The sequence below is a fragment of the Laccaria bicolor genome, genomic scaffold, assembly GCF_000143565.1.
Source record: "Laccaria bicolor S238N-H82 LACBIscaffold_19 genomic scaffold, whole genome shotgun sequence".
NCBI classification, from domain to species: domain Eukaryota; kingdom Fungi; phylum Basidiomycota; class Agaricomycetes; order Agaricales; family Hydnangiaceae; genus Laccaria; species Laccaria bicolor.
The window spans coordinates 713,482-732,042 of NW_001889890.1; the positions used below are offsets into that span (position 1 = coordinate 713,482).

The 18,561-nt window shown below is 47.0% G+C and overlaps 4 protein-coding genes across 4 annotated transcripts; 3 read left to right on the forward strand and 1 right to left on the reverse strand.

Annotated features, from left to right (window-relative positions):
- The first annotated feature begins 9,960 nt into the window (after nt 1-9,960).
- On the forward strand, nt 9,961-10,874 carry LACBIDRAFT_300525 (uncharacterized protein). Its single transcript, XM_001883059.1, is given in 5 exon segments — nt 9,961-10,075; nt 10,141-10,238; nt 10,245-10,265; nt 10,270-10,356; nt 10,692-10,874. 2 exon segments carry the CDS (start codon nt 9,986-9,988, stop codon nt 10,231-10,233), a joined length of 183 nt encoding a protein of 60 aa, XP_001883094.1. The 5' UTR covers nt 9,961-9,985; the 3' UTR covers nt 10,234-10,238; nt 10,245-10,265; nt 10,270-10,356; nt 10,692-10,874.
- Nucleotides 10,875-12,837: 1,963 nt separating this feature from the next.
- Nucleotides 12,838-14,374, reverse strand: LACBIDRAFT_251340 (uncharacterized protein; the record flags this gene model as incomplete). Its single annotated transcript, XM_001883180.1, has 9 exons — nt 12,838-12,942; nt 12,995-13,071; nt 13,134-13,264; nt 13,326-13,448; nt 13,499-13,564; nt 13,619-13,678; nt 13,727-13,860; nt 13,918-14,046; nt 14,261-14,374. Coding segments are annotated over 9 exons (939 nt in total), but the record flags the coding sequence as incomplete, so codon positions are not given.
- A 788-nt stretch (nt 14,375-15,162) lies between these two features.
- LACBIDRAFT_329072 (uncharacterized protein) lies at nt 15,163-17,246 on the forward strand (the record flags this gene model as incomplete). The annotated part of the gene is made up of 6 exons (XM_001883060.1): nt 15,163-15,196; nt 15,259-15,639; nt 15,697-16,016; nt 16,075-16,563; nt 17,070-17,137; nt 17,180-17,246. 6 exons carry the CDS (start codon nt 15,163-15,165, stop codon nt 17,244-17,246), a joined length of 1,359 nt encoding a protein of 452 aa, XP_001883095.1.
- Nucleotides 17,247-17,459: 213 nt separating this feature from the next.
- On the forward strand, nt 17,460-18,561 carry LACBIDRAFT_329073 (uncharacterized protein; the record flags this gene model as incomplete). Its single annotated transcript, XM_001883061.1, has 5 exons — nt 17,460-17,493; nt 17,556-17,687; nt 17,715-17,936; nt 17,992-18,296; nt 18,355-18,561. The coding sequence occupies 5 exons, from the start codon at nt 17,460-17,462 to the stop codon at nt 18,559-18,561; spliced, it is 900 nt and encodes a 299-aa protein (XP_001883096.1).

Consider the following 18,561-nt stretch of genomic DNA (forward strand, 5'->3'; position numbering starts at 1 on the left):
CTCAACGCACTTGTTGTATCTATACCATCCTGGGAGACCGCATTGTCGATAGATCCTCTGGCCTTGGGCATTCGTGGAATGGGCGATGTGACGATTGGGCTTTGAAAATTAGTCGATTAGCATTAGCGTCAAGGATGAAAGTGAGGTGACAGAGTGAAGAGAAGAGGGAACGAAATGGAAGAAAAAGAGTAGGGCGAATTAAAAACGAGTCGAAGACAAGAAGTGAGAAAAGATGGAGGGAAAGAGTTAAGTCAAACGAAAGTGAAAGATGTATGATAACCCTACAACATGTGGGATGGAAACGGAAAAGGAAGAGTAGGAGACAGAGGGAAAAAGAAGAATCAAAGGAAGAGGCCCCAAAGGCCAGAAGAAACACACCAAACCCCAGCGAGGAACGTCTGAGGATCGCACACCTAGAAAATCGCAAAAAGGGACTCACCTCCTGCTCCTGCTCCTCCTCCAGCCAAAGCACCCACGCTCCCCTCCTCCTCTCATTAACGGAAAATTCAGCAGTGCGCCCATAACAACTGACGCAAACACAGGCATCTGATTGTGCTGAACCTGACCCGGTCAAGGCAGTCGACTGGGTTGTTGTCCACCCCCTGGCTGTTGACGCCTGACTTCATCTCCTTCTTGGGACAGACTGACTAGCTGGGTAGGCATACGCTGATCCTTCTTGGGGTTGTTGACCCTGATAGACGTGAATGCGCCTATGCCATCCTCGCCGTGTCTTTGTGAGTAGAGGTGTACATGCAGGGAACCATTTTAACTTGACTTGTTGTCACCGTCGCCAGAGTTGGTAAAGAAAGATTGGCCTTAGGTGGTGATTGACTTGTAATGATGCCCTTGATTTCATCGGCTGTAGTAATGCGAAGAAACATCTTATTGACGTCCAACTTTTCCGAAGCCCTGCTATACCGACTTTAAGACTTGAAATACGGTCTACGTGAATATAAATGACGCAGATGATGCTTATGCGGATGCAGATGGGGATGTAAATGTGAAGAGGGTGCAGGTGTGGTTTATGGTGATGGCCAGGGGAGACGGCATTGTCGTTGTTGGGTAAGGGCATCCATGCGAATGCCGACGTGAGGGTTCGAAGGTGGTGTGCGTAAATATGATGAACGCCGAATGCAATTTCATTGATGCATCATTGAAGAACATGGAGATGTCGGGGAGGGAAGATTCAACAATACCTGTAGATAAACAAAGTGGTCACGGTTGAGTTTAGTATTGAGTTGACGAAGAACACACCATGACGTCCACCCGCATTCATCTAGACGATTTTAATCAGCCATAAGAGTGTTCACCCATCGACAAACGTTGCATGCACCCCTTCATCTGAACCTGTGATGTACTGGGGGTTCGTGGTCATCACTGTTGAGGCAGGTTGGATACAGTGGTATTGTTTCATGACCATCAGTGTTGGTATGTCATTAAAATCGGTGTGTTGACGAATAGTGCTATTGGAGATTGCGGGGACTTGGTTCTGCTTGGGGAAGGAAGGGACTTGCAACTAATATGGATGGCAAAACCTCCGAAGCCATTCGCCACTCGCCGGCTTGGCGAGTCGAGTACACGAGAGCTTGGCAAATGCTGGCGAATGAAAAAATTTGAATTTCTGTCATTTTGCGCCAAAATAGTATCCTATTATTATCTTTGATTTTTTTCTCAGCAATCACAATCATTTTTTCGTCACTGACTCCCTGCTGAGGCCTGCTTTGGGTCTGTGTAAGTATTGTCGAGATCAAAATTGGATGGGATCAACGGATCGGAGCATTCAAATCAGGAACAAGAATTGGTTTTCAAAGGGAATTTGGGGAATTTGGCGTGCAGTCAGAATTTTCCGACGTTGACAACCATAGATGATATTTTATGTGCCCATAAAGGTCTGTTATTGGGTGACTTCCCATAACATAAATCTATATAAACGAATAAATATGACCCTTATCGGAGTTTGAAACGGGTACCCTGGCTTGCGATTTAATCAAGCAAATAAACCGTAATGCCAACTGATTAGATTTATTCACCTGACATGAATAAACTTACTTCCCTCTCATCTGAGCTGTTTTGAGGACACACAGGCCCATGGATGGGTGTATTATAGTTGATGCTCAATCATATCAGCCAGAAAGTAGGACACACAAAGAATGAAGCCGAAAAATGTCAACTTGAGCTGAACATGCTGTGGTTCTGTGAGTTATGTGCTGAGAAGATTGTTTGTGGAAGGAAAAACAGCTTCGGAGGGGAATTTTGGAACCAGAGGACGTTGGCACTAGTGTTTGAAAGTCTGGTCCGGTCCGGTTATTGAGCCCTCAAGGGCTCTAACCGAGACCGAGACCAGTTACCTTGTGCCACGAAACCCAAAATAACCGAACCGGACTGCTACTAACCGATATAATCGGTTAGTAACGGTTAGCGGTCGGTTACATGACCGGTCCTAACCGGTTATTTCTCTGTACTAACATAATTACAAACCTATATTATATTTCTAATACAAGCATTATGCTGCATGCACCAGCGAGGCGTGTGTAGGTGAAACACCACCTCACACGATTTTCATAAACAACCTCGCAGGTCGAGTACACCCGACCTGTGAGCGTTTCTCATGGATCGCCATTGTTGTATCAATGTCACATTATCACACATGTGACGACAGGAAAATAGTCACTTAAATTTCAATTCACCGTAAATATGTCAATTCTCCACTAAAAAATATGATTTTTGGATCATTAGAAAGCGTTTAAACAGGGGAATATTTGTGTGTAACGTTAGGACACAAAGACCGGTTATAACCGGTCCTAACCGGTTTTTGTTTGGTCTTGAATATTTTGGGATGACACCTAACCACTAACCGGACCGCGGTTACGGTTAGGATCGGTTAGGTAATTTTTGCGGTCCTGATCGGTTACGGTTCGGTCCAGTCTCGGTTATTTTCCGGTTAACTAACCTAACTTCCAAACACTAGTTGGCACTACTAATAAACTCTGTAATGGCTTCAAATTATAACGAGAGAGCAGAGTGCCCTCAGCTGTAGGAGAGTAGAGAGGGATGAGGTAGAGCTGACTAAGCTAGGTGGGAAGAAAACGTACCCAGGAAGGAAAGGTGTCATGATGGCAGGGTTGATTCCAGCGTTTGAAATCTATTCGAGGGGTCTGTACCCTCTGAATAGATTAAGGTTTATAACTGGGTGCCAAACAGGGCCTCCATCAAAGTCGAACCCTTACAAGACTCGGCATCCTGGCAACAGACCCTAGATCTCATCGATTTATTTAAATCTAGTGAATTTGTGTTACGGGAAGTCACCCATTCTCTGAAATTTTGGCAAACTTCGCCAGGTCTCGCCACCCTGTTTTTAATTTTTTGTTTCGCCAGCCGGCGATCACTGGCTGGCGAAACTGGCATGGCGAGCTGTTGCCAACAACACTACTTGCGACACGCAGTGGTAATTAAATAACACACTAATTTATTCTCACAGCTAAATTTTTATAGACATAGTTTTTGACAAACGAGGGTCCTTAGAGAAACAAAAAATATCCCAAACGAAGTTGAAACATACAGTACAGAATAATTGTACCCATATTATTTGCCCATATGGATAAAGGGAACCCAACGACAGAATGAAACACCCTGCAAACGGAGTTCCTTGACTGCAAGGTGAAGGGCTAGGGCAGACTTTGTCATATCAGGTTCAAGAGCCGGTTTTCCATCAGGACCACCAGAGAAAAGTTCTTTATAAAATGTGTCCACAATAGTAGGTCCGTCTTTGTCCATCATTTCCCTAGCCCAATAAACACCATTAGAATTTATTTTTCACAGGGACAATCCATAACAGCTTACCACATAGTAGCGACAACCCGCCGAAATCCACAAAAGATCAAGCTTGCACCTATGCTCATCGCCTCATCCGGTAGATTTTGATCACCCATGGCTGTCTCACAAGCACAGAGAAAGGCAAGTGATCCATTTGGCATCTTTTCCTTCATAATTCTCGAGATTCGGAGTAGCCCATTGTCAAGCTTGAGCCCACTGTCAAGTGGGTTCAATGGATCTTGTTTCCCATGGCATGCAAAGTGAACAATAGACACATTCGAAAGACAGGAGGCAACAGCTTCAACTTCAGCAGGTACTCCAGGAACTCCTAATTCAACAAGAGCTTCACAAGATACATGTTGCTGAATGTTTTCTAGCTCCCTTCTTGTAGAAGGCAGCCCTTTAGACTGGATCACGGCCATCATTTGGAATGATTGGGTGGTGGGAGCTGAATCCAAAGCCAGAAGTGCCCCTATGGTTGGAGTGTATGAAGAAATGAAGTAATCTGGGGCACAATCAATAGCTAGCTTGTTATCATAGCAGCCTGCAGCATGGATGGGAAGAAAGGTGAAATAACCAGTTGGGCACCATTGCAGGACAGTCATTTTGTCTGATTTCTATAATATTTTGTAAGTAGGACCATCATCTGCAGAAATATATTGACTGACCTTGATATTGAGAATTTCAATGACTGGCTTCACCAATTTGTCCCACAGCTCCCTCAAAACAAATTTGAACTTGTCATCTGAAGATCTAGAGCTGCTAACCCTCCCTGCTCGCTCTTCTTCCAGAAGTGTTATATCAATGTCTTGGGTTTGATCAATGAGCAACCGTGATTTCGGTGACTGTGCACCAGAGGCTATCTGAATGATCTGAGCAAGTTCCTTCAACCTAGGAGTGCCTAACTTTGGAAGAGGGATGTGATGTGTGATTGTCGATGTCATGATGAGGCAATGGCTTTCATCATGATTTGCGATGAGAATGACAACTGGATGTTCTGACACAGCTGCTTTGAGTGAGGATAAACAGGATGGGCGTAGAAAGTCCTCAAATCCACTCAATTTCCTAACTGTATCAATAGATTGATTCCATTCTTCATTAAGGCGATTGAGTCGGGCTGCTTCCTGGTCTATAGATAACTTCTTCCTGTTGTCCAAAATGTCAGAAAAAACATCACGATGAGATCCAATCTCCAGCTGAGTTGCAATATTTCGTAGTTTATCTGCCAATTCCGGTGCAATCTTGTAGAGCTGATCAAAGGGTGAGCGGAGAGATAGGACCTGTGACCAGAAGATACTTCGTCCTGCTTCTAGAAGTTCAATGGCTTTGTCAAAATGTCCAGAGCGAATAGCACATCTAGCTGCATCCCGAGCTAAGCCATCACTACCTGCAGTCATGGCATGCTGTCGTGATGCTACATCCAAGCTCAGAGCAGCCACCTGTGGTAAAGCCTGTATGGAAGCTTCATAAGCATCAATTGCAGAGCTATGTTGATTTCTCTCTGCAAAATGTATCCATCTTCTTGCAATGTGGAGGCGCTTAGAGGGAGATTGGAAGGGGTATTCAGTAGCAGTGAGGAATAGGGACATTGCTTCATCAAGATCACTTTGCTGACCTCCTTGCTCAAATTTAGTCAACATTGCATTTGCAAGATTGTTTAGTGAGTCAGATCGAAGGGGATGGGGTAGAAGTTGGAGCTCAAGAGCTTGCCTGTGCAGAGAAATGACTTCATCAAGATCATTTTGCTGACCTCCTTTCTCAAATTGAGTCAATAGTGCATTTGCAAGATTGTTGAGTGAGGTGGATTGAAGGGGATGAGGTGGACATCGGAGCTCAAGAGATTGCCTGTGCAGAGAAATGGCTTCATCAAGATCACTTTGCTGACCTCCTTGCTTAAATTGAGTCAACAGTGCATTTGCAAGATTGTTGAGTGAGTCAGATCGAAGGGGATGGGGTAGAAAGTCGGAGCTCAAGAGCTTGCCTGAGCAGAGAAATGGCTTCATCAAGATCACTTTGCTGACCTCCTTTCTCAAATTGAGTCAATAGTGCATTTGCAAGATTGTTGAGTGAGCTGGATTGAAGGGGATGAGGTGGAAGTCGGAGCTCAAGAGCTTGCCTGTGCAGAGAAATGACTTCATCAAGATCATTTTGCTGACCTCCTTTCTCAAATTGAGTCAATAGTGCATTTGCAAGATTGTTGAGTGAGGTCAGATTGAAGGGGATGAGGTGGACATCGGAGCTCAAGAGCTTGCCTGTGCAGAGAAATGGCTTCATCAAGATCACTTTGCTGACCTCCTTTTTCAAATTGAGTCAACAGTGCATTTGCAAGATTGTTGAGTGAGGTGGATTGAAGGGGATGAGGTGAAAGTCGAAGCTCAAGAGCTTGTCTATGCAGAGAAATGGCTTCATCAAGATCACTTTGCTGACCTCCTTTCTCAAATTGGGTCTGCAGTGCATTTGCAAGATTGTTGAGTGAGCTGGATCGAAGGGGATGGGTTGGAAGTTGGAGCTCAAGAGCTTGCCTGTGCAGAGAAATGGCTTCATCAAGATCACTTTGCTGACCTCCTTGCTCAAATTGAGTCAACAGTGCATTTGCAAGATTGTTGAGTGAGCTGGATTGATTGGGATGAGGATGGAAGTTGGAGCTCAAGAGCTTGCCTGTGCAGAGAAATGGCTTCATCAAGATCACTTTGCTGACCTCCTTGCTTAAATTGAGTCAACAGTGCATTTGCAAGATTGTTGAGTGAGGTGGATTGAAGGGGATGAGGTGGAAGTCGGAGCTCAAGAGCTTGCCTGTGCAGAGAAATGGCTTCATCAAGATCACTTTGTTGACCTCCTTTCTTAAATTGACTCTACAGTGCATTTGCAAGATTGTTGAGTGAGTTGGATCGAAGGGGATGGGGTGGAAGTTGGAGCTCAAGAGCTTGCCTGTGCAGAGAAATGGCTTCATCAAGATCACTTTGCTGACCTCCTTTCTCAAATTGGGTCAACAGTGCATTTGCAAGATTGTTGAGTGAGCTGGATTGAAGGGAATGGGGTGGAAGTCGGAGCTCAAGAGCTTGCCTGTGCAGAGAAATGGCTTCATCAAGATCACTTTGCTGACATCCTTTCTCAAATTAGTCTGCAGTGCATTTGCAAGATTGTTGAGTGAGCTGGATTGAAGAGGATGGGGTGGAAGTTGGAGCTCAAGAGCTTGCCTGTGCAGAGAAATGGCTTCATCAAGATCACTTTGCTGACCTCCTTTCTCAAATTGATCAACAGTGCATTTGCAAGATTGTTGAGTGAGCTGGATCGATCAGGATGGGGTGGAAGTTGGAGCTCAAGAGCTTGCCTGTGCAGAGAAATGGCTTCATCAAGATCACTTTGCTGACCTCCTTTCTGAAATTGAGTCAACAGTGCATTTGCAAGATTGTTGAGTGAGCTGGATCGTTCGGATGGGGTGGAAGTCGGAGCTCAAGAGCTTGCCTGTGCAGAGAAATGGCTTCATCAAGATCACTTTGTTGACCTCCTTTCTCAAATTGAGTCAACAGTGCATTTGCAAGATTGTTGAGTGAGCTGGATTGTCAGGGATGGGGTGGAAGTTGGAGCTCAAGAGCTTGCCTGTGCAGAGAAATGGCTTCATCAAGATCACTTTGCTGACCTCCTTTCTCAAATTGGAGTCAACAGTGCAGAGGCAAGATTGTTGAGTGAGCTGGATCGTTCAGGATGGGGTGGAAGTCGGAGCTCAAGAGCTTGCCTGTGCAGAGAAATGGCTTCATCAAGATCACTTTGTTGACCTCCTTTCTCAAATTGAGTCAACAGTGCATTTGCAAGATTGTTGAGTGAGCTGGATCGTTGAGGATGGGGTGGAAGTTGGAGCTCAAGAGCTTGCCTGTGCAGAGAAATGGCTTCATCAAGATCACTTTGCTGACCTCCTTTCTTAAATTGAGTCTGCAGTGCATTTGCAAGATTGTTGAGTGAGCTGGATCGAAGGGGATGGGGTGGAAGTTGGAGCTCAAGAGCTTGCCTGTGCAGAGAAATGGCTTCATCAAGATCACTTTGCTGACCTCCTTTCTCAAATTGAAGCAACAGTGCATTTGCAAGATTGTTGAGTGAGGTGGATTGAAGGGGATGAGGTGGAAGTCGGAGCTCAAGAGCTTGCCTGTGCAGAGAAATGGCTTCATCAAGATCACTTTGCTGACCTCCTTTCTCAAATTGACTCTGCAGTGCATTTGCAAGATTGTTGAGTGAGCTGGATCGTTCAGGATGGGGTGGAAGTCGGAGCTCAAGAGCTTGCCTGTGCAGAGAAATGGCTTCATCAAGATCACTTTGCTGACCTCCTTTCTTAAATTGAGTCTGCAGTGCACAAGCAAGATTGTCAAGTGAGCTGGATCGAAGGGGATGAGGTGGAAGTCGGAGCTCAAGAGTTTGCCTGTGCAGAGAAATGGCCTCATCAAGATCACTTTGCTCACCTCCATTCTCAAATCGAAGCAGCAGTGCATTTCCAAGATTGTTGAGTAAGTTGGATCGAAGGGGATGAGGTGGAAGTCGGAGCTCAAGAGCTTGCCTGTGCAGAGAAATGGCTTCATCAAGATCACTTTGCTGACCTCCTTTCTTAAATTGAGTCTGCAGTGCACAAGCAAGATTGTCAAGTGAGCTGGATCGAAGGGGATGAGGTGGAAGTCGGAGCTCAAGAGTTTGCCTGTGCAGAGAAATGGCCTCATCAAGATCACTTTGCTCACCTCCATTCTCAAATCGAAGCAACAGTGCACAAGCAAGATTGTCAAGTGAGCTGGATCGAAGGGGATGAGGTGGAAGTCGGAGCTCAAGAGTTTGCCTGTGCAGAGAAATGGCCTCATCAAGATCACTTTGCTCACCTCCATTCTCAAATCGAAGCAGCAGTGCATTTCCAAGATTGTTAAGTAAGTTGGATCGAAGGGGATGAGGTGGAAGTTGGAGCTCAAGAGCTTGCCTGTGCCGAGAAATGGCTTCATCAAGATCACTTTGCTGACCTCCTTTCTCAAATCGGGTCCACAGTGCAGAAGCAAGATTGTTGAGAGAGCTGGATCGATCAGGATGGGGTGGAAGTTGGAGCTCAAGAGTTTGCCTATGCAGAGAAATGGCCTCATCAAGATCACTTTGCTGACTCATTTCAGACACATTGTTCTTGCCATTGTTAGTAAACTCCTGCAGGATAGGTCATTATAATAACTATCTTGGAAATGGCATCATTTACTTACATCAGTAGTGATGGTGTTCCTATCAGTGTCTGTTGTGCATTCAGCTGGGCCAATATCTGTGACCTACTCTTCATTAGTAGCCTATCACAATGCATTGAATGTTGTTAAAGTCATACTTGTTGAGGGCTCTCCTGTGCACCGGCTTCGGTAAAGTCACTTTCTCCACCTGGGGTCTATATAAGTATTGTTAACAACCACAAAAGATATCCCCTAATTCTGATACGAACGCGAGCTACCACGATATGAGAACCTAGCTCTTGGATGGAAGGCGCATCTGTTTCGTTTGACTTTGGCATGGTGACGAGCTGTTGTAGAGGTTGATTGAAGCTTGTTGATCAAGAAAGAGGTTGAGTGGAAGTTGGCGGCTGAGTTGAAGGTCGTATAAAGAGAGAAAAAGAGATGACCCGCTTGGCGTACAGCCTTCATGTTAACACGGAAACTTTGTCCCGACTTTCCACAGCACGATCGAGATTTGGCGTCCACAAATGAACTCTGTACATTGAATATGGCGGTGTTACTGTTATCAAGATTGAGCACACCGGCTTTAGGCACGGCAACGTCATGGGAGTGTGCCACACAGACCACCGGACGCCTGCAGCACGACTCCTGTCAACTGGAAATGTTTCATACCACGATAGATCTCGCATATCAAAACGAGGTCGGTCGGAGTTGGGTCCGAGTGTGGAACATGTAGACTTCCCACACTATTCCTTCCTCTAACCTAGAATTCATCGTAGGTTTCCCCTTTCCTGTCCCAGCCCTACGTCCTTCCTCCAGCTCTTTGTTATCTTTGTCGGTGAAGGACGCGAAACTCCAACACATCACCAAGTTCCAAGTCATCGTTCATCCAGAAAGTCATTACTCGTACAGAATCATGGTGTGTAACCTTCCTCTTAGCCGTCCGTTCGCTGCCCCAATCCGCCCCCAGGAACTCGGTATTGACGCCATCGGTAATGAAAGCTATTCGCGCCTATATCGCTCCCAACCTGCCGCATACCTGGGCAACGAACGAATGCGTGAGACCTTCACTGGCCATGGCGGCGGTCGTGTCTTTTTTCTTCTCTTGGCCTATCACTCCCTTCTAATCAGTCGTCTATCTACTCCTTAGCCTGTCATCGATCTCCGAGCGCATCACGGCGATAGGTCCAAGCAACTCGTCCCTAGGGGGCAGTCGCCTTTTTGTCGTCCACACCTGCTGTAGAGCTTAGGTTTATACTCATTCGAACTATGCGACATTTTGGATCTGGGACTCGAGGGAGACACTGGTTCCTGATCAGGACCTATGAGGTAACTTGGCGGAGGTTAGAGTCTACGTATCTGGTATGTGGTTCATCCGCCTTCGCTTGTTACCTCACGTTCTTCCTCCCGTTATAGACTTTAGTGATGAGCTCTAGAATTCCCTAATCCTGTTTTCTCCTTCCTCTCGTTCCCGTCTCCTTTCTATGTTGCACTTTGAGCATCACTGACGTTTAGATCATCTCACCAACTCGAAAACAGCTCCTCAGGCCAGGTCGAGTCTCCGCGCAGAATCAGATCATGAGAGGATTTTCTGTATCGGGATTGTCTTGGGAAGCATGTCGCCGCCCACAGTAGATGGAGAGCCGAAAAAGACGGAACACGGACCCCGCCTGGCCCTGACGCTAACGCTTCCTGCCAAGCGTATCTGGAGGCAAACCAGTCGCCGCCACATGTTACGTTATGGATGGTTTTCTCTCTCCTCCGACCTTCATTCGTTTGGCGCTCGCCTTCTCTTTCTCCATCTTCCCTATTCCACCCAAGCCTTCATTTACTTCTTAAGTTCACGCACATTGCTATCTTCCTTTCTTCGAGCCCTCATCGTCATATGGATAAACTGGGTCTAATCCTCCTCTAAACATTTAGGTCGGGATTGTCCACCATTTTGTGGTCGCTCATGATAATATATTGTCCAACTTCTCTTCTGTCAGCGAGTATATGAAAATAGGGAATCCTGCCCTAGCGTTTCTGTATGGTGTTGAATAATCTCTGACGAAATTCGGGCACACACTTCACTTTTCGGTATCGTTCCGAAAATACATTTTCGGAAGACGAAAAGTACACAAGAATGGGAACCAAATCACGACAAAGAGAAGGACATGACAGATTGAACGGAAACGGACACACCTAGAATATACAGGTTGGCACTGAGTGCTACTTGCCAATCTGGGAGCGGTGGAATCTGGATGGCTGTTCGATCAGGATGCTGGTCCACACCTCCGAATATGGCGTCTTTGATAGAAGCCTCATCCGAAGAACGCTCATATTTAAGCGCGCATGCTGGCTGCACAATTGACAACTTTTTGCTGCACATCGGAACATTTTGAATTCGGCCTTGAGGCGAATGTCAATTGTGCGTGAACGTTATCGGTGGACTTCCACCGAGTACTAGTACTGGCGTGCGCACTTAATGATCATTTTTCTATCAATGTAGAAGATTAGTTTGTGGGTGAATACTATTTGAGAGGTGTAACGGAGTCTATGGATGAAAGGATCTAGAAGGTAAACGAATGTCTCCGTGACATTCGGAAAGTTATCAGACGCCATTTGATCATCTGGCTGGAAAGGATGCAGAATGACGTCATACTTGGTTTTCCGAGTATCGCAGCGCTCTTAGTCTTACACCTGACGGCGCCAGCCTGTGTGTATTGTTGGGATACCTCAGCCACGCCGCATGATCTTGAATATCCTTTCAAGGAGCATGCTCGCCGCCTCGACATCCTGGTGAACGAAGTTAAGAGTGCATGTCGTTTCAATTATTTGCTACAGTCCTTAAGTACAGGCGTGTGCGTATATATATAGCGATGGGCGACAAAAACGACAGACTGAACCATGAGTACCATGAGGCGTACTCGGGTGTAAGAAAGAAAGTTGAAAGGAAAGCACAATGTTAGTCAACGACAACGAACCCACCTCTGTCCATCGATGTGGGGGGGAATTAAATGAATAGGTAAATAAGAACGACCCAGCAGATATATACTACATACATGCCACCCAAAAACTCAAATCAAACCAAAGAAGAAGAAAGCTCATCCCAATTCTCTCTCTATGAACCCAACATCCAAGCCGACGTGACGAATATTGACGTCGCCAAAACATAGCTATGGGGACAGGAACACGAAAACGGAACTAAGGGTACGCCTGAGAGTTAAAAGAAAACGTCATCTCACTGTTTTAGGTGTAAGTGTCTCAACATATCTATCCACGACCGTTGTTGTTGTTGTTGCGGTGGTGGTTCCGCCTCCTCCGACATGTCGAACGACCCAGGTATCTTGAGCTCCTCCTCCTGCGCCGCCGCCTCTTCTTCCCCTGGTTTGAGAGTTGACTCTGGCTCCTCTACCACTGGCACTTCCGGCCTGCCCCAAACGTTTGTCCTGTCGTCTTGCTGCTGCTGCGGGATAATTTGCTCTTCAACGGAAGGAGAAACCTTTTCTTTGACGGGTGAACGAGGCGGGGACTGTTCAACGGGTGTAGTGGGAACCTCCCGAACAAAAGCTTCAGGACCCCAATTCTCAAGGTTATAAGAAGGAACCCGTCGCTCCAAGAAAGGTTCCTTCACCCGCTCTTCCTCAGGCATTACCAACCCCTCTCTCTTCCCATCACCATCATCCACCCCATGATCATCATGCGCCGTCACCCTAACATGCTCATTCACCTCATGCTCAGGCTCCGGTACCACCACCCCCGCCTTCGGCGGCCCAATCTCCTCATCCGATATATCCTCATCCTGCCACCCCTCCGGGGTAGGTTTACTAGCCGCCCTGCCGAGGTTCCCGAACCTGCTGACGGCCCTTGCAGAATTAATAGCTGTCCGCCACCGAGCGCGCGGGTCGAAGTGCTGGCGCAGGCCGGCGCTGAGGTCGTGTTCGACTGAGGCTTCGTGCGTCGTGAGCCACTGGGGAGATCTTTTATTATTTTCCAAAAAGTTGAGTGGAAAGCGGGCTTACTGGATGCTCTAGCGCTTCTGCGGCTGTTAGCCGTTTTGAAGAGTCGGGGTTGAGAAGCTCCAGAATGAAGTTTTTCGCTGTATAAGATAGGGGGTGAGGTAAACCATATTTTGGGTTACAAGCGGTCTATATAACACACCTTGTGAGGAGACGTTCTTCCAATAACGATCATGAAACTCGATTTTAGCTTCTGTTGTCTCTTTTATCAGGACCTTGACGTCTTGGGATCGGAATGGGGAGTATCCGCAAAGAACCACGTATGTGATTATGCTTTGGGAGGGGAGACGTCAGGAGGTTGAATTGTGAAATGACAAGACAAGTAAGCGCTTACCCCGTAGACCACAAATCCACAGCTTTTCCGTGGCCCTCTTTCTTGAGAACCTCGGGTGCGACGTAACCGAAACTACCTGCGAGGGAATGAAGTTGCTCATCAGGGGAATGGAGGTGTTTGGCTCTAGAGTTGGTGTCAGATGCGATAAAAATGAGTTTCAACAGCCGACGCACATGCCAAAATCTGCAATGACAATATCACTGTCCGTGGCCCTCGTCCTATAGAGAATATTTTCCGGCCTGGAATGATAACATCAATCTAGGGGCGTACATGAGCTTGGGAGAATGACGTACTTCAGATCTCGGTGAACAATATCGTGGTCGTGCAGGTACTTTACTCCAGCCAATATTGACCTAACTATGATCAGGTTGAGTTTCGAACTGAGGCGGCAAAACGCCTACCTGACGACAGTAACCGCATCCTTTTCAGTAAACTTCCCCTTCTGCAATAACCGCTCGAACAGCTCCCCTCCAACGGCGAGCTCAAATGACAGGTAATACTTGGAACGAGATTCGAACCATTCGTAAAATTTAACCTAGAGTGAAACTTTGAGCCTGGTAAGGAAGACGTAGAACAACCAATCCCAACTCACGATATTTGGATGGTCCAACCCCTTCAACACCTCCATCTCTCCCCATACACTCTCTTCGTTCCCCTTCACCTTCTTCTTCGGTATGACCTTCAGCGCTACGTCCTTCTCGACGCCCGAATCTCCATTCTCCTTCAGGGGCGTCGGGGACGGAGAGCGCGACTTCATGATGGACTTGTGTCGCTTCAACGCAACGGGTACGGCATCCTTCCCGAGATCAGCGGCGGCCCCGCGCTCTGCGATGGCGATCTGGTCTTGTGGTACGTGCCAAGTTGCTCTCTGTGCATTCACCGAGATTGTGTGAGTCCAGGGCTTAACCTTGGGAATGATATGATCGGTCACGTACCATAACTTTACCAAAAGTCCCGGTGCCCAGGACTTGATGTACATCATAGTTTTTCTTCTTGACAAAGCTTGGGGGTTGGGGAAGTAATGCTTCCTTTAAAGTGATATTTCGCATCATTTTGGTGACGTGAAGGACGGTATTTTGTTCAACTGATTTCGACCCGAGTGCGTGGTATTCGTTTTGGAGGGTATTCAACTTATAACATGGGTTTTAAGTTATTCACAAGAGGGGGATTGGGAAGAAACAACGGAAGCATGCAAATAGTCATGGCAGTGCATTTCAAACCTTGTCTCGGTTACAGTCACGATAAGATAAGATACCCCTTGCTTGGCGTGTGAGCTGGGTTGGCACAAAAACTTTGAAAAAGGGATTCCACTCCCCTCCACCAGAATCAGATCGCTACACACCGACGTGTTTGTCGTGAGGCTCTCTTCGACTTCGGACGAGGGCAAAACAGACTCTGGGATGGCGTAGTTCCAAGGCGCAAGATCTCGCAGGGAACCTACGAATTATCATCGTGATTTCAAGAAAGTGCTCTGTACGTTTTGCAATTGGGGTATTGTGACGAATATGAACATCACTCGCGCCTCGAGCTGAAGGACTTCGAGGGAAAATCAAATGCGAGATATTTCCAACATCCCAGCTGCGATAAAAAGTTGGCTGACTGCTTTTCATCCTCTACCAACTGATAACCGGTGGAAGTTGTGATGCATCGCCAGTGTGAGCAAAGTGTGAGCGCGTCCTCTGATAATCTGATTCATCTTGAGCGCCAGTTTGCGTTAAGCGCTCATGGGAGATGCACAGCCTTCCATCCTTTATTTAAGCCAAGTGGCATTGCCGCTCAAGCCACGCCCACATCTCTTCGTTTCTTCTTGCCTTTTACCTTGAGGAACGAAGTAGCCATGTTAGAACCGGCGCTTGATCTGAATCGTTACGGTGCGTCCACCCTTTCGTCTCCGCGAGCAATCGGCTTTCGCTCAATACTTCTGGAACAACAGTATATTATCGACTCTACACCACGGATGGCCCTATCGAGGCCGTCACATCCGTGTATAAAAACAACAGATATCTCGGCCGTATCTCTGCCAAGTCCATCACGCCTCCTCATACCGTCGCCTCTTTTACACGATGTGTGCTAAAAGTTGAGGGCTTCACTGGTGTGGCGAAGAGCGAGCTATTTCCCTCTCTGTCGAGTCAATTTCCTATGGATGGCTCAAGCCTTCTTTCCGTCTTTGGAGATTCTGGACCTGGCTTATCCGAGTATGAGCCTATGGCGCTCGTCATCGATCCATCGGATGCGAAAGCGAGTAGAGTATGCAGCTTTCTCGTTGCGGAGAGTGAGAAGACGGAATTTAATGAGCCATTGGATGAACCCTACCGTGAGTGGATTTGGTACTGAATACTTGACAACCTTCACTTACTCGTAAATCAATCAGTGTATTATCGAGTGTACAACGAAGACGGAGAGGTCGAATCCCTTGAGAAATTCAACACAGCCGACAATTCTTTAGGCCGAATCTCGATCGCTTCTATCACCCCTCCCCATACTATCGTGACTCTGAAAAACCGCCTTGCCGGTGCTGAATTGATCGATAAAGCTCAAATCGCTGCAATGAAATTGTTCAAGGATATTACCGGTCAAGATCTGATAAAGGACGACGACGACGATCCCATCTTCAAACTCACCGGAAGGTCTGAATCCCGGCCAATGGCACTCATCCGTCCACCTCGACCCGCGAACCCAGACACGGAAGAGGTGTGTGTGTGTTCTTCGAGCGTTTGGGGCAAATATCTGAATTTCCTTGCGGCATTAGCCTGTGAAGCAGGCACAGGCGCTATACGCCTATAAAGCCTCGCCCGATGATCCCAATGAACTATCCTTCAAAAAAGGAGACATATTTGACATAATAGATAGCTCAGGTAAATGGTGGGAGGTCGAAGCGGCGGATGGGTCAACTGGGATCGTACCCTCCAACTTCGTACAGCGATACCACCGAGTCCGCAAATCCAAATCCCCAACTCGTCGGAGCCCAGAGCGTCCGATAGATATACAGCATGGGGATGGGAAGGTGTCTCCCATCAAAGGAGGTGAACCGGACTTTCTCGAAGATGATTGGTGGGAAGTGAGGATGGTGAACAATCTGATGGACGCGTCTGCTACCTTTTTGCAGAAGGCGGGGTGCGTGGGATTGCGAGCTGAGGCGCTATATGACTATCGAACGACTCGCAATCAGCCGGAGGAGTTGTCATTCAAAAAAGGGGATACGTTTGACGTCTTGGATAATTCTGGGAGGTGGTGGGAGGTGAGGAAGTCTGATGGTACGACGGGGACTGCGCTGGCGAACTGTTTACAAATTCTTTCTTGACATGGGCATGGGCTTATTCAGATGTGAGCTCTGGTTCTATCGGTATAGCTACTGTATCTTTTTAAGTGAAGAACGGTATTTGTGCCATGGTGTCGACCCGAGTGCGTGGTATTTGTTCCGGAGGGTATGATTCTGAAGCACGAGTTATAACATGGGGTTGACATGGGGTTAGGGTTATTTACAAGATGTTAGGGAGAGGGGGAATTGGGAAGAAACAAGGGAAGCATGCACATTGGTTACAGACAGTTGACATTGAGATAAGATAACTTCGTGTGACGTGGTTGTTAATTCCAGTCCCTTTGGTCCCTCTCCCACCAGAACCAGATCGCTTCGTACTGACGCGTTTGTCATGAGGCTCTCTCCGACTTTGAACGAGGGCGAATTAGACTCTGAGATGACGTAGTTCTCGCAGGGAATCCACGAATCATTATCGTGATTTCAAGAACACGCTCCATATTAGTCGCCTCAGGCTGAAGGACTTTGAGGAAATGTTAAGGTTGTTAAATGGGAGGTAAGTATTACTTAGCCGATATCTTAGCTTGATCTTATGTAGCTGCGATAAAAATTTAGCTGATTTTGCATTTCGTCTTCTACCACCAGACAACCAGCGGGGGTTGTGATGTACTATGAGTATCCTCTAATAAATCTTCAGCGCCCGCAAAGCGCCCGTTTGTGTTTGAGTGCTCATGGGAATTCGAAATGCACAGCCTTTGATCCTTTACTTCAAAAGCCAAGTTTTCGACGTAGATCCGCTCAATCGACGCGCATATCTCTGAGTCGTTTCTTGTCTTTGCTTGCATTTTACCTTGCGGATAGAGAGGAACGAGATAGCCATGGCAGAGAGTCCGCTTGATCTAAATCGTTACTGTGCGTCCTCCCTTTCCTCTCTGCGAGCAATCAGTTTTTGCCCAACACTTCTGGAACAACAGTATATTATCGACTCTATACCCCGGATGGCCCTATCGAGGTTAACACAACCGTTTATAAAAACGACGATTATCTCGGCCGTATCTCTGCCAAGTCCATCACGCCTCCTCATACCGTTACCTCTTTTACACGATGTGTGTTGAAAGTTGAGGGCTTTACAGGTGTGGCGAAGAGCGAGCTATTTGCTTCTGTGTCGAGTCAATCTCCGATGGATGGCTCAACCCTTCTTTCCGTCTTTGGAGATCCTGGACCTGGCCTATCAGAGACTGAGCCAATGGCGCTCGTCATCGATCCACCGGATACGAAGGCGAGTAGAGTATGCAACTTGCTCGCTGCGGAGAGTGAGATGACGGAATTGATTAAGCCATTGGATGAACCCTACCGTGAGTGAATTTGGTACTGGATACTTGATAAGCCATTCACTCGTGGTGGAATTAGTGTATTATCGAGTGTACGACGAGGACGGAGAGGTCGAATCGTTTGAAAATTTCAACACAGCCGATAATTCATTAGGCCGAATCTTGATTGCTTCTATCCCCCCTCCCCACACCATCGCGACTCTGAAAAACCGCCTTGCTGGTGCTGAATGGATCGATAAAGCTCAGAGGACTGCAATGAAGTTGTTCGAGGATATTACCGGTCAAGTTCTGATAAAGGAGGAGGACGATCACTTCTTCCTTGAAGACCGACTCACTGGAAGGTCTGAATCCCGGCCAATGGCACTCATTCATCCACCGGAAAAGGTGTGTTTTCTTGGAGCCTTTGGGGCAAAGTCATAGAAGTATCTGAACTCCCGTGCAGCATACGCCTGTCATGCAGGCACGGGCTCTATACGACTATCAAGCCTCGCCTGATGATCCCCATGAATTATCCTTCAAAAAAGGAGACATCTTTGACATTATAAATGGCGAAGGCAAGTGGTGGCAAGCTAAAACAACGCTTGGGTCGTTTGGGATCGTACCCTCCAACTACTTAATTATCGACTCCGCAAGTCCAAATTCCAAATAG

Excerpts from the sequence above, each read along its gene's own strand:
- LACBIDRAFT_300525 (XM_001883059.1), top strand. The coding sequence starts at position 9,986 with ATGAAAGCTATTCGCGCCTATATCGCTCCCAACCTGCCGCATACCTGG. Across the intron at positions 10,076-10,140 it reads CTTCACTGGCCATGGCGGCG|CCTGTCATCGATCTCCGAGC; the intron begins GTCGTGTCTTTT and ends TCTACTCCTTAG.